This window comes from Maniola hyperantus, chromosome 11 (genome assembly GCF_902806685.2).
Source record: "Maniola hyperantus chromosome 11, iAphHyp1.2, whole genome shotgun sequence".
Classification (NCBI taxonomy): Eukaryota; Metazoa; Arthropoda; class Insecta; order Lepidoptera; family Nymphalidae; genus Maniola; species Maniola hyperantus.
The window spans coordinates 13270683-13292767 of NC_048546.1; the positions used below are offsets into that span (position 1 = coordinate 13270683).

General features: G+C 37.8%; 1 protein-coding gene across 3 annotated transcripts in view; it reads left to right on the forward strand.

The window, feature by feature from the left end:
• bs (serum response factor blistered) overlaps positions 1-22085 on the forward strand; it is a 320790-nt gene that overhangs the window by 108757 nt on the left and 189948 nt on the right. For 2 of the 3 annotated variants that reach the window (XM_069501767.1, XM_069501768.1), the window contains exon 3: positions 19271-19309. The exons of the other annotated variant lie outside the window; for it this stretch is intronic. In XM_069501767.1, the coding sequence (XP_069357868.1) occupies positions 19271-19309 (39 nt within the window). The remainder of the gene's footprint in view (positions 1-19270; positions 19310-22085) is intronic. 3 annotated transcript variants of the gene reach the window in all.

The following is a 22085-nucleotide window of genomic DNA, read 5'->3' on the forward strand; positions in this document are numbered from 1 at the left end:
GGCATCTGACAATAGATAGATTATGGATTTATTTAGCAAATTGTGATGCGTTATAATACGGTGAATACCAAGATGTAAGCACCTCGGCTTCCTAATCGATCCCGGGCACGTACTAGAGGTACGTGCCCGGGATCTTTTGGAACTTTTCGGAGTTGTTGCGATTTTAAGAAATGAAATAAATTAGCTGGTTAAACTCAAACTCAAATGATTGATTCAGAATTGGTAAAATATTACGCTTCCTGATTGTCATAAATTTTTATTTGTAAGATGATATGATATAGTGGTGATAATTAATACGTACTTAAAACTAAAGCTACGAGGGTTCCAAACGCGCCCAGGTCTGAAAAAAAAAATACAAACCTACCTATAGTTCGCGACAGGTCGACATGACAATCGGGGTATCAGGCGGGGGTACCCTCCGCATTCCCGCACGTCACCGTCGCTATCCCGCACCGCGCGGGGGCAGTGCGGGTGTGCTGAGATCTCTGATTGCCATGTCGACCTGTCGCGTGCCTACTACACATACAAAAATTTCGTCATCGGCAGTGCCTGATCGGTCGTGGTCTACAAAATTCAAAAGCACTTGTAAAAGTTTACTTGAACAAAAACATATTCTATTCTATTCTATTCTGAAAAGACTAAAAGCACTCCAAGGCCTCGATAGCCAGATGCAGGCTCAGTCCTTACCGATTCAACAATTTTTGACATATGTATTAAAATTTCGGAATTGAATATCATTAACGGTGAAGAAACTCATCGTGAGGAAACCTGCACGCTTGAAAGTTCTCCATAATATTCTCAAAGGTGTAAAGTCTTCCAATCTAAACTTAGCCGGAGTGGATGACTATGCCATAAATACTTCTCATTCTGAGAGGAGACCCGTGCTCAATAGTGGACTGACAATTGAATGAAGATGATGGTTTTTTTTTAAACCTGCAGCATTAATGCTGGGCTGGGGGCCATTTCATCCTGTGCCAAGTGGGTGCAAGAACTCATTTTAAATAAATTTAATTATTAAGTATTTTTTTCATTACTAACCATTAATTTTAAGTTTGTTTGTACCTTAGGAACAAGATGAATAAACTAGTTTTCTTTCTTTCTTCTTTTTTCTTTCTATATGTTTTCCTGATTTTCACGAAGACTATTTAACCTACTTTACTCACATACAACTAGCTCCAGACGTAACAAGTCCTTGTATGAACACTCTGTCTACTTTTTTCCTTTAGTCTATGACTTCCTACTTAAGGATCGAAATCTCTTTTTTATGTATATTTTTGAGTTTTTATGCTTCTAGATTGTTAATTACTTAATTATTATGAGGTATCGGTGCCATGTTCATTTTCGCCCACATAGCGGATTTTAGCCTTTTTTAGTGTTCCCTATGCGATGAGTCTAAACCTTAGCTAGACATCGCAATCATTTACGAATTGGTGATTCGCATGCTACCGCTGCTGCAGCAACCATCTGTAAAAAAACAAAACAAAAACACATCAATAAGAGGAATATAAAATACCTGTTGAAAATGTGTAGCGCTTCATGCAATATATTATAAGTACCTATATATTTTATGACTTTTTTTTAGTTTACTATTTACTTATTTACTGTATTAGGTACAGTAAATAAGTAAATAGTAAACTAAGAATAAGCATAAAAATAATAATAAGGTATAGAAGCATGTTTCAGTAAGTACACGATATCTAAAATAATTGTAAATTTACATTTACAGTAAGTAATTTTTATTTATTCTATTTTTAGTAAACTACCTATCGTTTTTAAAAATTCCGTTGAACTCAGTTGAAAACTTTCGTTTTCTCAACGAATTCTTATTCTTACTATTATGCGGAATTGCTACTCGAATTCTGAGGCCGACCGTACATCATAATATTGTTTTGTCATGATTCATTAAGAGGCCGTACGCTGTAGCGCTCTAACGAGTTTCAGCTCGAATTTTACGCACGCTGTATACGGAACCATCGATGCAAAATTTCAATTCACACTAATTTGCCATTAATACTGGTTTAATATCGCAAAGATTATACAAACAACCGAATCAGTTATCTCTAACGCGACTTCCATGTGTGAGAGCTCCTTAGCGACTGTGTAGCGATATTTCACTGTGACGGTTACACAGTTCCGTAACTCCTTCATCATTAATTACGGCAGAAAGACTATTCATTTCTCAATTTAATATTTTTATGGTATCTTGTTCCTATTAAATATCTTGTCTTTTTGGTATTTTGTCATTTCTTTTTTTACTGACGACAGGTTTTTTACTAGGTATAGTACACGACAGGTCGAGATGGCAATCGGGGTATGAAGCGGGAGGACGGCACACCCGCACGTCACCTAAGCTGTCCCGTACCGGGTTAGCGCGGAGGCTGTGCGGGTGTGTGGAGCGTCCCCACCCCGATTGCCACCTTGACCTGTCGCGTACTATAGGTAAACAGTAGTTCTGTCACATCACACATGTTGTCGAATCATTTTAAATTGCCTACATATGGATCAATCTCTATCTATATCATTTTTTTATTTTATTACTTCTCCCTGAATTTTCTTTCCCCCAGTCGAGTTTTTTTTTTTGTTATTCTTATGTGTATTCTATCTGTGAAAACTTGTCATTAGCTTTAATCTTCTTCTGTTTTTACCTATTCATTTTTACATATTAGCTGTAAGTTTTCCTGTTAAATAAAATAAAAATAAAAATAAATAAAATATAGAATATAAAAATGAATCACTAAATGTGTTGGTCATCGCAAATCTCGAGAACAGCTGAACCGATTTCGCCAATTCTTTTTTTATAATATTCCTTGAAGTACGATTCTTTTTGTATAATATTCCTTGACGTACGAGGATGGTTCTTACGGAAAAAAATTTAAAAAATTTAAATCGACTGCTAGGCGGAAGGAAGTTCGCCAGGGCAGGGCAGTTATTAATAAAATTTATAATAAATAAAAAAATATATCGATATAGGTAAATGACAAGATTATTATGGTCAAGCGAACAAAATTTTTCACGATTTAGAAACCAAATAAATCAACGCCACCTCTTAGATACTTATACTAATGAACGACCCGTTTGAAATCCAGACGTCACAGAGGTTGCATTGGTGCATAATTAATATTTACGCACCAATGAGTCGGTACCATTTTGTTTGTTCAATAATCCTGTCCATACGAAGTAATATATGAAGTCAATGAAAAAATATTAAAACTGGCTTATGAATAATATGATACTTTCAATAAAACCCTTGATATAGAAAGTCGAGCGCCTCGAGATAAAAAGATACGTGTCTTTAATTTGACGATGTCCGACACACATCACTTTAATGAAGCTCTGGGCAATGATATATGACATAAAATAATTGTTTTAAAATTCATAACCATTGATCCAATACCGAAGATACACAGTTCTCTAAAAATATTTGACATTTAAAATTTTTTTTTTGTAGTTTATTAGCGCTTGGCTGCAATCAGACGTGGCAAGTGACGATGCAGCCTAAAAATAAATAAATAAATAAAATACACACAATGACTATTTTTTAGCTCCGTTCAATCGAACTCATCCTGTCAATCACAGATGTTGGTGAGGACTGTTAAGCTCGTGCACGTCACTCTTGTTGGTCCCAGCAGAATACCAGCGCTCAGGTTTTATTCTTAAAACCTGCAGCATTAATGCTGAGCTGGGGCCATTTCATCTTGTGCCAAGTGGGTGCAAGAACTAATTTTAGATTAAATTAATTATTAAATACTTCTTATTATCTACTAACTACTACCTACTAACCATTAATTTTAAGTTTGTTTGTACCTACCTTAGGCATAAGATGAATAAACTAGTTTTCTTTCTTTCTTTCTTTCTTTCAAAATAAAAATCTTTTTTATTCGAATAAAATTTTACAAGTACGAGCGCGCTAAGATGGAGCGCGCTTGCCTAGAAGATACCTATTCACTCATGACTTGAAGGTACCCATAGTATAATTGGAGGTGAAAACTGATGTTGGAAGGATGTTCCAAATCTTAGCGGTTCGATTTAGAAATGTGGAGGCAAATCGCTTCGTACGTATCCGTGGGATTTCGACTATTACGTATTCTGATCTCTAATCAATGAATTAAATAAGTGATTATGATATTATTCATACTTTCTGTTTGTAATTAAAAGTTTATGAAGTTTTGCGTTAAAGCTCAAACGAATCCATACTCAGCGTCTGGCTGTTTCTTATCTGTTCACAGTATCGCTGAATCGCAGTTATAAAAAGAGTAACTGCTGAGTTTCTTGTCGCTTCATCATGGTAGAATATTTTATAATTTTTATAGTGTTTTACCTACACTTCAAGAAAATTTCAAAATAATTTTAAATAGGTACTTTTAAAAACTACGGTACGGTACGGCGAACCGTACTGTAGTTAGTTTAGTGGTCAGAGCGTTGGGCGCGATCCCAGGAGACGCGGGTTCGATTCCTGCCGGTCCGCAATTTTTGATATACATATATTTAAAATTATTGTAGATTATGATTTCTAAACCGAGTCTTAACATGACATATAAGAGCTACAAGGTGGCCTACATGAAATAAATATTATATTTTAGATTTTTTTTTACTTTGTCAAGCATCCTTTCTATGTAACTTTTGAGATTTTGCATACCTTTTTCGGGACACAAATGAATGGATAACTGTGTATCTTTGGTGTAAGGTATCAGTGGTGACAAGCGGACATAATGACTAGCATCGCGGACAGATGTCCGGCATAACTTTCCAACGATCCGGAGTTTCGTGGAAATGAAATTTGGTGGGCAATTATCGCTTCTGTTTGTGATATGCGCCATCACCGTGCGTGTTAAATCTTGTCGTGTCGTCTATAAGCTGTTAACAGACGAACTGCCCCCCAATTGTGTAAGAAAAACGTATTCATCGTTGTCCTAATCGTCAACAAATTCTGCCCTTTGATTGGCTGTGAAAAAATGTAAACTTCGAATCAACCAATCAAAGGTCAGAATTTTTTGACGATTAGGATAACGATGAATACGTTTTTCTTACACAATCGGGGGGCTCATTCCATCGGACCCATCTGGGTCCATCGGAACCCATCGGGACCTCTTGGCGCCAGTTCAGAATATAAAGATAGCATATAGACACAACTCCAAACGAAATGGACAGGTCTTGAAAAAAGTATAGTACCTACAACTCTCAATTTATTTTAGAGATTTGGGTACACTAAAGGACGGTTACGCCCTAATCCGATCCGGGTCCGTGAAAATACGTTCCGAAGTAGTCATAGAACTATTTGTGTGGTAGCTTATGACATGTATGACGTAAATATTTTTACATCCGTATTTTCACGGATTTGGATCGGATGAGTGCATGATCGCTTAATAAAGCTCTATAGAGCGAACTCTGACTTTGCTCAGACCTAAGACACTGTTAAAACGAGACAGCGTTATAAATCTGTCTCGTTCTAACTAAAATTTAAGTCTGAGCAAAGTCTAAAGATCGCAGTCAAGTGACTTGCTGTATCGTCCCCATAGATTAGAGAAACTAAACTATTATTCACTCATCTGTGATCCCTTTCGTAGGCACAAATTGTGCCCAAGTGTACAATTCCTTTTTTTTAATGCCTATATAATACATATATCATTGCATTCCACTTTAAAAGCTTGGACACACACACCGCGAGGGAAACGTTTCTAACGCGAGTCCGATTGTAACTAATGCAAGGAACTAGCTGTAAGTATAAAAACGTTCTCACTGCAGAGCGTGTGTTCTGAGTGACGTCTTGCCGTCGCGCGTCGCCTATTCCCAAGTCCTTAGCGACGAGTTAGCATGTCTGCAGGATTTCTCGGAAGTGTGTTGTAATGATCGCTTCTGTTCGTAACCTGCGCCTGCGCTAAACGTGTCAACGCCATAACTCACCGCTTAATAACACGCCGCCTGGCCGCGGATGCACTCTTGGGATGCGCAAGTTTTAATACTTTAAGCTCATCGCAAGTTATAAGCTGAAAGCGGGAAACAACGTGACTAAAATTTTAATAAAAAAGAAATGTTAAAAAATTTCGATGTGTAGCTCAGCCAAAACTTTGACTTAGTCCAGGTAAACGTGGGATCCATTATAATGATGACCAAACAATCGTCGGCTCACCACGGAGTTTTTGACCATAGTTTACCACGCTGCACGCTGGCTTAGCAGACTTGGCAGACTTCACACACCTTTGAAGATGTTTTCCTTCACCGTTAAAACAAGTGATATTGTTTCGTTTTGAAATGTTAGAAGGGCGTATGTGTTACTGCGCCTCTTATCACATGTTGTATTGACTTCAGCGGACAATCGGGCACCTCTCTATGTACCCGTCCGCGAACACAGGGCATCAACAGTGTGGATGGTATCGCGGCTTTAGGTTTGCATTTTGCGACGTTCGCCATCCGATTTATGTTTGCTGTAATCTAACCAACACAAGAGAACAATGTTTTTGGAAATAAATGATTTGTTTTGATTTTGATTTTATTGTTTGTGGACTGATGGACACACCTACATGGGACCTAACATCAGTTAGGTGCCATGTCCACGGGCAAAGGAATCGCGGCAGTAGGCTTGCCGTGTGACAAAATTTGATACAAACTATCGCACTGTGGAGATAGGCCCATAATTGTATCGAATTTGCTGGCACGACGAGACAATCGCCGCAATTCGCTCGTCCGTGGAGATCGCGACGCGAGTGAATAATGGGCATGTAATAGATAGAAAATCGGAAGGATGGAACGGAACATTTTCGAACCCCGCTACCTCTTATAACTAGCACCACAAAATCCCACAACCGTTCATTAAGGTGCGCGTTTCGGATAATTACGTGCTGATAAAGCAAGCAAATTGTCCACGAATTACCATCCCGTGATGGATATCACCGCCGACCCAGATGCCAGCTTTTACTGGCACTTTAATATTCTTACACATTCTTGCCAGACAAATGTATTATTATCTTGAGTTACCGTCAACTAGATTATCTGCAAAGTGCAAAGTCTTTTAAACCACCTTCTAGCATATTATATTTTCTACTAGCTTATTCCCGCGACTTCGTCCACTTGGACTAAATGAACTTCAAACCCCTATTTTACTCCCTTAGGAGTTGAATTTTCAAAAATCTTTCCTTAGCGGATGTCTACGCCATAATAGCTATCTTCATGCCAAATTACAGCCTGATCCGTCCAGTAATTTGAGCTGTGCGGTGCATTGATAGATCAGTAGATCAGCATTGGAAGACGCCCCATTCGGTGGATAGACGACATCAAACGTAAAAACATTTACCAGATCAAAATATCTACAGTACGCAGCAGAAAGTAATGTACATCGGCCTTTAGAATGACGTTTCGGCTTTGTAGAGCGTTGTCTCTGTCACTCATACCTATACATGACATTTTCTCGGTCTCAACGACAGAAACAATGCTCTACAAAACCACTACCTCTTTCTAAAAGTCGATGTACATTACTTTCGGTCGCGTACTGTAACTGGTGTTTCAATTTTGCATTAAATTAAATTAAATTGAACTAAATTAAAAATGTAAAAATTAGTAAGGATTAAAATATATGTTATACAATGAATGAAATGTCAACATCATAAAATACCAAATTAAGTATTATTGTTAATAACTTAAACTATCCTTATTAAACGTAAAACATTTACCAAGTAAACTTAACAAATATCTATGTAAGTACTAAGTAGGTACCTAGAGATGTCTCTGTCCGTCTCCGCGAGCGAGTCAAGATCACGCTCACAAAGGTTTTTAATTAAAACACGGCTTTTAGCGAGTGTCGTCTTGTCGGAAAATAATTAGTCTTTTCATATTCCTGGCTCACTGACCTACTTTCTGTTTGTAAGCTTGTATGGTTGAAAGAATCTTCTATTTAGTAAAAATATGGACGTATTTTTTGACTATCTTTTTTATATATTTTGTGCGACTATGGTGCAGTGTATAGTGGCGACAGCTGTCGTCTTGTAAACGGGGAATCCTAGGTTCAAATGCGGTAAGAGGCTATTTTTAACCGACTTCCAAAACGGAGGTGGTTCTCAATTCGGCCCGTTTTTTTAAAATTCATAATTTTATAAATCCATGCGGACGAAGTTGCGGTCATTCGAATTTTTTACTTTGACCTCACGGACTGACTGACGACTCATCTGTCAACGCACAGCTCTAACTACTGGACGGATCGAGCTGAAAGGCATGCATATATGACGTAGACATCCGCTACGAAAGAATGTTTGAAAATCCAACCCCTAAGGGGGTAAATAAGTGGGTTGAAATTTGTGTAATCCACGCGAATGAAGTCGCGGGCAAAGCTAGTCTACTTATAATATTTTGGCCTTCAAGCTTTGTATAAGTCCCACAAATTGGTATTGCGCTGGAACCATGTCTCATTAACATCGGAATGACGTCATTTTGACGTCAGCCAAAATAAAAATATACCATCAGCTCGAAACTTAAGTCTAGTTCTGACGTCACTAAAATGGAGGCCACGCGCATTAGCAATTTGCGGGACTATACTGCCGGAAGTTATCATTTTGTAGGGAGAGTTTTGCAAGGAACTCACAATATATTGTACAAAATAACAGCTATAACTTCTTATTATCCAGTGTTTGCTTTTACATAATCGCCGCTAATTCCGATACTCAACGGAACCTCCACGTTGCCCGAACTATTTACATCCTTCCTTGTAGATAAAGAAAATTGTTCATGAGTGATAAAGACAAAATACGGCGAAATGATCCACATAAATCGACAGTGTAAAATTTTACGATATAATCGCTGCTGGAATGGTGAGAAAACAGAGCCTCATGCAAATATTATTTCTTCAAATTAAACATAATAATACATTTTCGCCGAAAAACAAGCATTTTTTGTCCTCGGCAGCTGGCAAAGTAATTTATTGCAATAATTCATTAATCCAGCCACCGTTGCTTGCCAACATCGATTCGGTAAAATTAATTGAAAAAAAAAATCACACTTGCTGCGCTCACGTATTTAGGGTACCGTCCCCGAAGGGAGCCAACGGGACCCTATTACGAAGCCTCCGCTGTCCGTCCGTCCGTCCATCCAGCTGTCTGTAAAAATAACTATTTTAAAAGTTCATCATGATCATCATCATCAACCGATAGACGTCCACTGCTGGGCATAGGTCTGTTGTAGGGACTTCCACACGCCACGGTCTAGCGCCGCTTGAATCCAGCGGCTCCCTTGCGACACCTGTATTAAACACGGGTTTAAAGATTTGTATGTAAATTCATGAGCGGAAATCTAGAAAAACATAGACAGAATATAGTATTTGTAGGTACATATTGGTTCGTACTACATTTCTTCATTCTTCATCTTGCATTTCAGTGAGTTTGATTGGTTAGAATTGAAATGAGAGCAAAACTACGTGCGTATGGAGCGCACTACGAGTAAAACCATAAAGCTTCGCTTCGAAACTAGAACCAATACATCCTAACTCGCGCTAACAAAGCCTCGCCCGTGGTCAAGTAACTAGTTTACTGTATAGTTGTATAATGGGGGTTCGTTTATTTCTGTATAAAGTGTCATTAGAGGCGAGCGGAGTCGCGGCGCACAATGCAGGCTAGAGGCTGCCGCGACATTGCATGTAATACAACTCTTATGATGATAAATGCATGCGTTTTGTCGCTCGAGTCGCAAGGTACCGTCAGCAGAAAAAAGTCAAAGTCAAATATTTTATTCAAAATCTCTACATAGTATAAATAAAGTCGCTTCCCGCGTCTGTATGTATGTATGAACGCGTAGATCTTTTAAACTACGCAACGGATTTGATGCAGTTATCACCAATAGATAGAGTGATTCAAGAGGAAGGTTTATAGCTATAGTTTAATTCTCAAAAAATTAGACATCCCTAGAGAAATTGAAATAATGTGAACTAGGTCGGATAAAAATCCTCTCATTTGAGAGTTTCCGAGGCAAATACACCTCAATGACACCACATTAGTATCTACATTGCACACATGCGAAGCCGGGGCAGGTCGCTAGTTGGTAATAAATTACACTTTTTGATAGTCGGTTGTTGCATTTGTAAGATGATGATATACCTAGTGGTGATAATTTTTACGCGAACTTAAAGGTATGAGGGTTCCAAACGCGCCCAGATCTGAGAAGAGCCCACAACAAACTCAGTCGGGAAAAAAAACCACTATTAATTTTACTGCATTTTTTTCATCATCTCCACTCTCAGCCATGCAGGTTTCCTCACGATGTTTTTCTTACAAGTGATATTTAATTGCTTAAAACGCCCATATCTCGGAAAATGTAGAGGTGCGTGCTCGGGATCGAACCGCCGACCTCCCGAATTGGAGGCGGACGTCTCAACCACTAGGCTATCACGACTGGAAGATGTACCTACGGCAGTTTAATTACTATACCTATACCCTGTGGCCTGCAGTTCCCTTAGTCGGATTCTACGCTGTATCTTATCGGATCACGCTTCATGACTGGGCGGGACTTTCCTCGGGTCATCTTTCGGGTCATTAAGCTGTGATAGCCTAGTGGTTAGAACGTCCGCCTTCTAATCGGAGGCCGTGGGTTCGATCCCGGACACGCACCTCTAACTTTTCGGAGTTATGTGCGTTTTAATTAATTAAATATCCCTTGCTTTAATGGTGAAGGAAAACATCGTGAGGAAACCTGCATGCCTGAGATGGCCAGCGTGGTAGACTATTGCCAAAACCCTTCTCACTCTGAGAGGAGACCCGTGCTCTGTAGTGAGCCGATGATGGGTTGATCATGATGATGATGATCTTTTACTAGGCAATCAAGATTTGAACTTTTATAGAGTGGATAGGAGTCTTCTAGGCAAGCACGCTTCGTGTAGGCTGCATCTCACTTGCCGGCAGGTCTGATTGCAGCCAAGCGGTAATCTATAAAAAATATATATCTACATTTTAGTTTCGTAATCTGCTATCGCTACAAATGTTTGGTTGTGTTGTAGATACAATATGATTTTGGTGACCACACGGCCCATGCTAGTCCATCATAATGTTCTGGGGACGGTGCTATGCAATATGATCGAAGCAAAAAAAAATATTTTATGATTATTTCTTTCTTAGGAATAATTTAAATAATTTCAATATAATTTAAAATTTCATACGCAATACTTTCGTAAGTGATGTCTAAAAGAATTCATACTAAAATGTAATTTTTTTAAATGTTGTTAGGGGTTAGTATATTTTAATTTCATATGAAAATGATTTGTAGAATTTTGAATTAGTGGTTAGTAAAATTTTATACATCTTCAATATTTAGTTGAAAGTAGGCATATCACTTCATACTGAATGTTGTTCTACTTTTGACATAATATTACAAAAAGGGAGGATTTTTACTTGAGCTTTTAGTTTAAGGCTAAGTTGCACAGGGAGAGCACTTAAGTTATGAAGAAAACCTTGTTGAGTTGCTAAGCTGGATTTGACCCCGACAATATCTAGTAACCACGTTTTCTGAGCATCTCTAATCCATGTTTCTAACATCTGCATCGTTAGTAAAATAATAGCAAAACTAAGTCGTTTACCAGCAACGGTAATTATAAAACTATTAAGTTTATAAAAAGCTGAATAAATCGCTCATTATAGACGATTGAGTTGGTAGCGCGCACATATTTTCCATTAGCCCATTTGATTATGCGGAATTATTCAAATCGAAGGCAGTCCGCACTCGGCACAGCTGCAGCCGTGTATGCTTAAATTGCCTCTAAATACTTCTCAGCCACGCCTTTGCGCTAATAAAAATGCGTACAAATAATGTGTTTACTTATTTGCCACGGTTAATACTTCAAAGAAATCTAAGGGTGAGATTTATAGAGCGCACTCTGCCTTAGCTAAGACTTAAGACAGAGTTAAAACGCGACAGAGCTATATGTCTCACATAAATCTGTCTCGTTTTAACTCTGTCTTAAGTCTAAGCTAAGTCAGAGGGCGCTCTATAGATCTCACCCTAAGTAATTATTTATTCAATGCACCCAAATAGTTAAAGCTAAAATCACGTTTCCGACGATCTCCTCAGAATTATTAAAGGAAGTTTTAAAGTTAATAAACGAGATGCTTTAATCAGAGGATCTAGTGTTAAGTTTTAAGTTAATTAACGCGATGTCGCTAATTCTATTATACGCAATCTTTAAACTAAACTAAATTGACTGGTCTAATGAGTTGCTATCCCTTTCATAATTTTCCCTACGGAAAAGGATAGCGCTAGATTTAAACCTGTTAATTTAGTTTAGTTTAAAGATTAAGAAAAAATTAGCCGATTATCTACACTGAGCTTTAAAGTAAATCTGTCATTAAATATGCTAACCGTTCAAACGTTGAAATTGACATTTCCACACACATTTGGTAGATTCTTTTAAACTTAACATAACTTCAGTGTCACTTTTTAAACTTGCAAAGTTACACTGAGGTCTTTTCATTAAATTGTCAAATGAAGATATACCATTGATTTACGCCAAAATCAAACTAGTTTTGTTAAAAATCTTACGCCAACTCAATAATATAAATCATAATATTAAGAAAGGAACTTGGGCGAATTATAATTCGTCAAAAGAAAGGAAGTATTAACTTAAAAATCGCTTGCTTCAAAATAATGTATTCTAATTAATTCAACTCTGAATTCGTTAAAAACAAAAACGTCTAATAAGTTTGCAATCTAAGCAAAAAACCTTTTGTCAGGAATGCATTGGAATTCGGAAAAGGGCATATTTCCTATGAATACCATAATCCTTATAGGGAAATAGATTGAGGGTGGTCGTGACATGCACCTGCGAACCTCTAACGGTTTTATTAGTTAGGCAAAGTTGAATATATTTACATTATTACAGTCCTGGGACCCTTGTTCAGTCCTCGTGTTTTATATATTGGTGAGTTTTATTAGAACTATTCTCGGTTAGTTATGTTAATTATTTTTATTTTGATCTGGCGCTGTGGAACATCCTCTGTTGTCTAGAAAATTGTGAGCTAGTTTAGTTTCTGAAACTAAAATTAACATTCAATTGACATATTTAAACAATTGAACTGTTTTATATTATTGTATTTCGGTATTTTTTTTAAACAGTATTTGATCAAAAAAAATTGCCAAAATATGGAATATAATGTAATAAACGTTTATGTTGGCTGAAAATTTGGAAGAATTAGAATAACAAATAAACCAAATTAACGATGTATGTTGAGGTTCTTGCCCGGATGCAGAAGAAGACCGATTTAGTTAAAACCATCAAGCAGCGTAAGGTCTCGTACCTGGGCGATAAGTATTTTGAGACACGATAGATACCGCCTGCTGCAGACAGCTATGATGGGTAAAATAGCTGGAAAAAGAGGGGTGGGAAGAAGGAAGAAGTCATAACTACGTAACAACAGGGAGTGGACTGGCATAAAATCAGTCGGAGATTCCGCCTAGCCATGGACAAGGAGAAGTTTAAACAACTGACTACTGACCTTCAGTAATGGAGAGGCACTAGAAGAAGAAGAACGATGTATTTATTTTCATTTATCAAACGAAAGAGCTTTGACGACTCAAAAGAGCTTGAAAAGCCTATTTGAATATCGCATATTATGTGTTTGTATTTGAATTAGATAATAATATGCATATTGAACAAGAAACCACGAGAGCTACTGGAGGCTTATTGCACATCGCATTCAAAGTTACTATCGCTTTCAAATTCATTACTGCTACCGAAGATTTGATTCAATAGTAAAGAAAAGCTCCTTTCTTGCAAGAAATAAGAATTGTAACTTCAACAATACCGTAAAAATGGAAGAAGCTGTTCAATTTGTTCGATCAAAATTTTTAATTTTAAATGTCTGTCTATTTTTTCAATGATTCAAACTTATAACGGGTTTTCACGTTCCAAAACGCAAGTAGGCAACGTTGGCTTTGCAGCCGCTTTACTTAATGGGACTGGGAAGGTTATGTGTGCTGTATGCAGAATGACTTGTGGGCAAAATCAGATTTTTTCTGGACTCCCCAGAATCATTAACGCTTGCATGGCAGTTCGAGACGACAATGGCGTGATGAATTAGATAAAATAGTTAGGTGGCCCGAAAAGGCAAAAAATCGGGAGTTGTGGAAAATTTGGAGGGAGGCCTTTGCACAATCGTGAAACAGAACAGGCTGATTTAGATTTAGATTTGGTAATTGTTGCCTGATTATGACTTTTTTGTTACATCAATATTAGACTATTTCTAATTGCCAATGTGCAAATCTGTGTTTCCGCAATAACCTCTCGGTCCCCGATAATAGCAATCTTGGTTGTAAACAAATCATTACGCGTCTAGTTAATGTTAATGGGTGTTAATATGCATGGATTTGTATTATAAATTTGCTTTCCTGTTTGCTTGTCACTTTACCTATCAGATGTGGTTAATGTATGTGCGGGTGCACGAATGAATTACTTAGTGTACATTAGCGGGCGTCCGCGTCTGTGTTCCGGTCTTATAAAGTTTTAATAATCTTGTACGCAACTAAGTATTATGTTAAGATGTTCTGGATCACATAGTGTTACATCTTTATTCTTTTATACAGATTATATGTGTTGGAAATGCGAAATTAGGTACAAGTCAGACAAAAACTTAAGGCTTACTTTGTTGTAATCCGCAAGATATGGTGAGGCATCATCAAAACATACATTATTCATGGCCCGTCCTATCATTTCTTTTACTTCTTTTGCAAAAGGAAATACAAATTATTTGAAGCACCGCGACATTTATCCTAAGACAATTTTAGTACTTTTTTTAATACACAGTAATTTTTTCATATTTGTATTTTAGCCTTAAGTTAACTGGTAATCCCGCACTTTTAAAAATGCATGCCGTTTGCGAGTAATTGGGTATACACGCAATTTTTTTTCTCTGTGTATTGTATTTTTATTTGATATGTATATTATCTGTTGGCAAACCAATAAAATAAAATTTAGATAAAATTAAGACTAGCTGACTCGCCCCGGCTTCTTTTGGTTGGAATTCCTGAAAATTCTTTTCTTAGTAGTGTCTATTACTATAAAGAATTCCTCCTTGAACCTCCGTGAACATAAATTGACAATCAAAAAGTGTACAATGTGGATAAATACTATGAGTTTGATAATTAACATATTTACAGATCTTACAGGAATTTCTTGAATCCTTCTTTAAGAGCGGACTGTAGTAGGCCTTTCTCCATACAAACGTATTTTGCTGTTTTCTCCAAAGATAATGCCTCTAGGGCAATGATTTTTTTTCAAAAAAATCTAGTTCTAATTAATACGTGCCTCTATTTCTTTTTTTCTAAAACTTAATCACGAAAAGAAATATGAGAATTCAAAAACCCGAAAAAAATGCCCGTTTTTAACGCCAGGTTCTTAGGTTTTAGAGCTACCTATGTTTTAAATTTTACCGTGATACCTCTTGCAATTTAGATTAGTATTAATTCTATATCAGTTTGTCAATCAGAGAAGCATTTTGTAGACAAAGGTGGATATTTTGCATAAATATAGACGCTTAAAAACAGGTTTAGATTTAACTAGCTAAGATTACATATGCGCTTAGAAAAATAAGTGAATATATTAGTCACTGTCGTTCTTGAACGTACGTACTTGCATGTGTTTAAATCTAAGCACCTAACTCTCGGTAAAATAAATGAAACTACAAGCACCCTCCTTTTAGGGTCCCGTACCCAAAGGGTGGCAACGGGACTCTATTACTAAGTCTCCGCTATCCCTCCGTCGTCCGTCTGTTTGTCAGCGGCCTGTATCTTGTGAACTGTTATAGGTAGAAAGTTGAAATTTTCATAAGAATGTGTATTTCTATTGCCGCTATAACTACAAATAAGATATTTTAAAATTATTTAGTACAAATAAGAAATTTCAAAATTGCCGCCATGAAAATTAAAAAGTGTTATTTCTTGTACGGTGGTATGGAACCCTTTGTGTGCGAGTCCGACTCGCACTTGAGCGATTTTTTTGTTCTAATTTAGCTAAGTTTCATATTGTTAGAATACCTACTTACCAAACTAAGAAGCATTTTTGAAGAAGTAATGTTTTGTAATGTTATTTTGCCCTTCGTTGCAGGTCAGTATTAGCTACAGAATCGTCAAGAGGTTAGTCATGCTTGTGTGTGAGTTTGAGTGTGCATGTGTGTGTAAATTTAAAATAAATACCAATAGATAAACTCTACGTAAGTTAAAGAAATATTTGCAGGATAGTAGGTATTTGCAACAAAATTTTATATTTAAATGTTTTTTATCTAAATATATGTATGTATAAAAGGAAAAGGTGACTGACTGACTGATCTAGCAACGCATGGCTCAAACTTCTGGACGGATCGGGCTGAAACTTGGCATGCAGATAGCTTATGACGTAGGCATGGATTTTAAAAATTTATCTTATGCTCGCGACTTCGTCCGCGTGGACTACATAAATTTCAAACCCCTATTTCACCCCCTTAGGGGTTGAATTTTCAAAAATCCTTTCTTAGCGGATGCCAACATCGTAATAGCTATCTGCATGCCAAATTTCAGCCCGATCCGTCCAGTAGTTTGAGCTGTGCGTTGATAGATCAGTCAGTCAGTCCCCTTTTCCTTTTATATATTAAGATTAATATTTGGCGCTGTTATAGGATAGTGGAAAGGGACAACGTGAGTTCTTAGTTCGGGACAAATCACTAGTTTAGTTTTAGGCGTGATTTTTCTATGTATTTTAACGTCTAATTTTTTTGGCTTTCTGCTGCATAGAGTCGACCACGTTTGACACTTTTTTTGAGTTCGCCCACGTGGACAGCGCGTGGCCCACAGATGCGTGGCCATTGTATCGGAATTGGGATAAATTATGTCATTTGTTACAATTTCTACTTATTGTTGTGAATATTCGGAGAAAACTTGTTGCTAAATAGTAAACTTGCATTAACTTTTTAGGGATCCGTACGTACGTAAGAGCCAACGGGACCCTATTACTAAGCCTCCGCTGTCCGTCCGTCCGTCTGTCTGTCTGCCAGCGGGCTGTATCTAGTGAACCGTAATAGGTAGCGAGTTGAAATTTTCACAGAATGTAAAAATTTCAGGATTTAAATGAGTTTTCATTTACCCATGAGATGGAGTAAAATAACCGGCAGGGAATATTGTACATCGACCTTTAGAAAGAGATATCGGTTTCGTAGAGCGTTGTCTCTGTCTTTGAGACCTACGAAACGTTAGATACCTATGAGTGACAGAGACAACGCTCTACGAAGCCGAAATCTGTTTCTTAAAGGGTGGTCAACAATATTTCCTGCATGCTGGCTACTGTAGTTGTATCGTTACATAGTAATGTAACTTTTTAATATATGATTTGAAAAGAGCAACTGCTGAGTTTCTTGTCGGCTCTCCTCAATAGAATCCCTCAGCATTGAAGAATGCGAAGCAGAGAAAGAGCCTAACGTTTGGGGAGACATTGGTTATCACTTTATCAGTCAGTTGTACATAACCGGTCCGCGCGACCTACTTGCAGTAATTGCGGACCTTGGTGCTTGGTCGCCTTCATTAACTGCGCTTTATACGATTACACCACATTAGCGACTTTTTGTCTCAACACTGAGCCTCAATAGCTCAACCGGTATAGGAGTGGACTGAAAACCGAATGGTCGACGGTTCAAACCCCGCCCGTTGCACTATTGTCGTACCTACTCCTAGCACAAGCTTGACGCTTAATTTGAGAGGAAAGGGGAATATTAGTCATTAAAAAAAAATGGCTAATCTTTCTATTTGAAAAAAAAAAAAAAACACTGTATATCCTATCTCTGTGTCAGAGGCATTGACTGCCATCTCACCTGGTGATAAGTGATGATGCAGTCTAAGATGTAAGCAGGCTAACCTGGAAGGGTTTTGTTAAACAAATACCTTTTTGGTTTCTACTCGGCATCGTACGGAAACGCTAAATCGTAGCTGCATGGCCTTTGCCGGTAGGGTGGTAACTAGCCTCACACCAGACTCGACCAATGAAAATTAAAAATTATAAAATGCCCCTAGTCGGGAATTATACCCGGGACCACTAATAAGACTACGGTGGCGCGCTCTCGAGATGGCCTATGCCCAGCGGTGGACGCAAACAGACTGATTGACTGATTGATTTGGGAAGATTTCCCGGGATAAAAAGTACATATATTACTCTCCGGATCTTTAACTTTATCCATACAAAAATCACGTCGATTCGTTGTATAGCCTCGTAATCGAAGAACAAGCCATCACGTATTTTAAGACCAGATTGCAGATATTCATTCATTAATTTTTACCTTACAAAATGTAGTACACAACTTTTTGTCGCGCGACTAGTATCTAGCGTGCTTTTAACTAACCATTGATTGTAATCATGGGTTAAGATTACAATTTGATCCTTACTTTTGTAAGATTAAAGTTTATATTCTTTTGACTAATTTAAGTGAGCTACTTTACACACCTTACTTTTTATACACGCATCACGACCTGGGCAGAGTGAACTAGAGTGAGGGAACTCTCGGTTTGATCCTGTGACGTAAAATCAAAGAAGAATACGGCTACTTTAGAGCTACGGGGCCTGTCAGTGACGTAAAAGCCTCGACGTTTTGAGGAGATCCCTAACTGTCGTGAACTGTACCTGGGGATTAAAAGAGTTTTAATTACCTGAAAGATAGAGCGGAGGGGGGAGGAGGTTTTTAGTCCGTAGGCCATTGTGGAGTCGGGCATGCCGGAGGCATACATGAGGATTTTCCTCCTCCCCGAACGAAAAAAAAAAAAGGGATCTCCTCTAACTTGCATGCCTGAGAGTTACCTATCCATAGTATTCTCAAAGTTGTGTGAAGTCTACCAATCCGCACTTACCTTATGTATTTTGGGCGATATTTATGTATTTTAGAAAAACATTTTTTACATAATATATTACAAACTTCTGTCAGGTTTATTTCAATTTTAAAATTACTAATGAGCTTCTTTATTAAAATAATATCTAATATCCCGAACTAAAACTACCATTATAAATTAATCTATGTTTACCATTAATTAGTTAACCATTACAATAAATTCCTATCAAACAGGATTAAATATTCTTTAATAATATTCCTGAATAGTTAATAAATATATGTATGCATTATTTAACACGTATTTGTAATAGGTGTAATTAAATAAATGCCTTGAACTAATATTTTACTAGTATGATTGGATGGATCGCAAAAATAACACTTCACTCGTTTGAGATAGAAGCTAATTTTGAATGCAGCTTGTTTGATTACTAATATTTTTACTAAAACTTATTTGTGTTTGTTTTAAACAGGACCTGGAAGATAATACTGGGAGCAAAAGTAAATGCAAGGTAAGTGTAGACCAATACATGATTAGTCCCGCAAATTCCTCTCTCTACTCTTCCTAGATCAGTGTTTCCTGTCAATTATAATCCGGGTATCTTTAACACAAGAGTGAATAGGCACCTTCTAGGCAAACGTCCATCTTAGGCCACATCATCACTTCCCATCAGGTGTGATCGTGGTCAAGCGGGCGCCTATAACGAATTTAAAAAAAAAATTGCTATTGCAATGGAACCATGTCTCATTAACATCGGAATGACGTCATTTTGACGTCAGCCAAAATAAAAATATAGCATCAGCTCGGAACTTCAGTCTAGTGCTGACGTCACTAAAATGGCGGCCACGCGCATTATCAATTTGCGGGGCTTATAACAGAGCTCTAGCCTAATGGGGACTTCGCACCGGAAAAGTAGCGTTGGCAGACCTTCCTACTCTGTGGACCTTCCACTAGCTAGCTGCTAGATGAACCGACGATTATAAACGGTCTTGCGCTGCCTGGATCCAGCGGCTCCCTACGACTCTTTGATGTCGTCTATAATTAAATAAATAGCTAGAAAATAGAGGTTAAGCTATAATAGCCTAGTGGTTAGGACGTCCGCCTTCTAATCGGAGGTCACGCGTTCGATCCCGGGCACGCACGTCTAACTTTTCGGAGTTATGTGCGTTGTAATTAATTAAATATCACTTGCTTTAACGATGAAGGAAAACGTCGTGAGGAGACCTGCATGCCTGAGAGTTCTCCATAATGTTCTCAAAGGTATGTGAAGTCTGCCAATCCGCACATGGCCAGCGTGGTAGACTATAGCCAACACCCTTCTCACTCTGAGTGGAGACCCGTGCTCTGTAGTGAGACGGTGATGGGCTGATCATGATGATGATGATGAATAGAGGTTAAAGCTGTGGGTTGTGACTGAAATTAATTAATTAAGTTGTCTTAATAAACATCATATTAATATCAGAGCCTCAATAGCTCAACCGGTATAGGAGTGGACTGAAAACCGAAAGGTCGACGGTTCAAACCCCGCCCGTTGCACTATTATCGTACCTACTCCTAGCACAAGCCTGACGCTTAGTTGGAGAGGAAAGGGGAATATTAGTCATTTAACATGGCTAATATTCTTTAAAAAAAAAAAAAATTGCGTAGTGAGGTAGCCTGGTCTAGTAGCGAAATATTAAATTTCTGATACCATGTGGGGCCCTTACATTGACGATATCAAGCGCTTTTTTATCCAATACTAGCTTCAAACAAACAGTCGATTCAATTTTTTTAAATTTTTCTCTCCGTAAGAACCATCCTCGTACTTCAAGGAATATTATAAAAAAAGAATTAGCGAAATCGGTTCAGTGGTTCTCGAGATTTGCGATGACCAACACAATTAGTGATTCATTTATATATTATAGAATAGGAAATCTAGCAGTCTATTTATTTGTATGTTTGTTGGTTCATCGAGTTCTTCATCTATACTATCTATACTAATATTATAAATGCGTATGTGTCTTTTTCCGCTGCCCGTGTCGTTGTATTTAGATTTTTTTTTAATCAGAACTTATTAATTTTGTAGAATAGAATGTAGCTTGTGACTGTCTCTGGGGTGCAATCTATCTTTATATGTATATCAAATTTCATCAAAATTGATTAAGCGGGTGGGCCGTGAAAAGCTAGCACTTAGCAGTCAGATAGACAGACACACTTTCGCATTTAAAATATACTTAGTGTGGATATGTTTTTTTGATTCATTCAGTGGAAAGATATTTAAATAACCTAGCCACGCTGGTTGCCTGGCCAAACAGCCATTTAGCCGTCAGCTGGGTTTGCGCGGGTCATTTGAGCAGTTTACGATGATGTTTGTATTGTTTATTGGCAGATCGCAAACACATTGCGCTGATCGGATTATAGCGATTGAGTCGCATTTGAGCTGTCTTGCCAAATGCCACGTAGTAGTGTAACCGCCGTACTCAGAGTCGCTAATCGTTACTTAAGATTGAGTTAAAACGAGACAGATTTATGCGAGAGATATAGCTGTTTCGATTAAGCGACTCTGAGTGTGAGAGTGTCTCGTTTCAACTAAACTTATATAACGATTAAGCTGAGTACGGCTGTAAGGCTCAGACAACCTCTCAACAAACCTTACTGAGACTTTTGACTGAGTTTTGAGAGTAACTTACTCCTCTATTATTATCAAAGCCTACGAGATTCTGGTACAGAGTCTAGGTCCCATTTTAGGCCGCAATATCGCTTACCATCAGATGTGGTTGTGGTCAAGCGTTTGCCTATCAACACCCATATTATAAATGAGCGTATATGTTGAGCTATGTCGGTTACTACTAGTTCTCCTACAGATCCCCTCATTTCAGATTTGATCACGTAGAGAAACTCCAAGCATAGCTAGAATTAGAAAGTAGGCACCTATTTAAAAGGTTTTTGGCACCTACCTAATCAAATCGAATTTTAGTGACTAGAAACATACTATATCTAGTATCTACACATATTTTATTGTATACTAGCTGCCCTGCCCTGCCGAACTTCGTTCCGCCTAACAGTCGATTCAAATTTTTTAAATTTTTCTCCCCTCAAGAACCATCCTCGTACTTCAAGGAATATTATAAAAATAGAATTAGCCAAATCGGTTCAGCTGTTCTCGAGATTTGCGATGACCAACACATTTAGTGATTCATTTTTAGGGTTCCGTACCTCAAAAGGAAAAACGGAACCCTTATAAGATCACTTACTCTCTCTGTCTGTCGGTCTGTCAAGAAACCTACAGGGTACTTCCCGTTGACCTA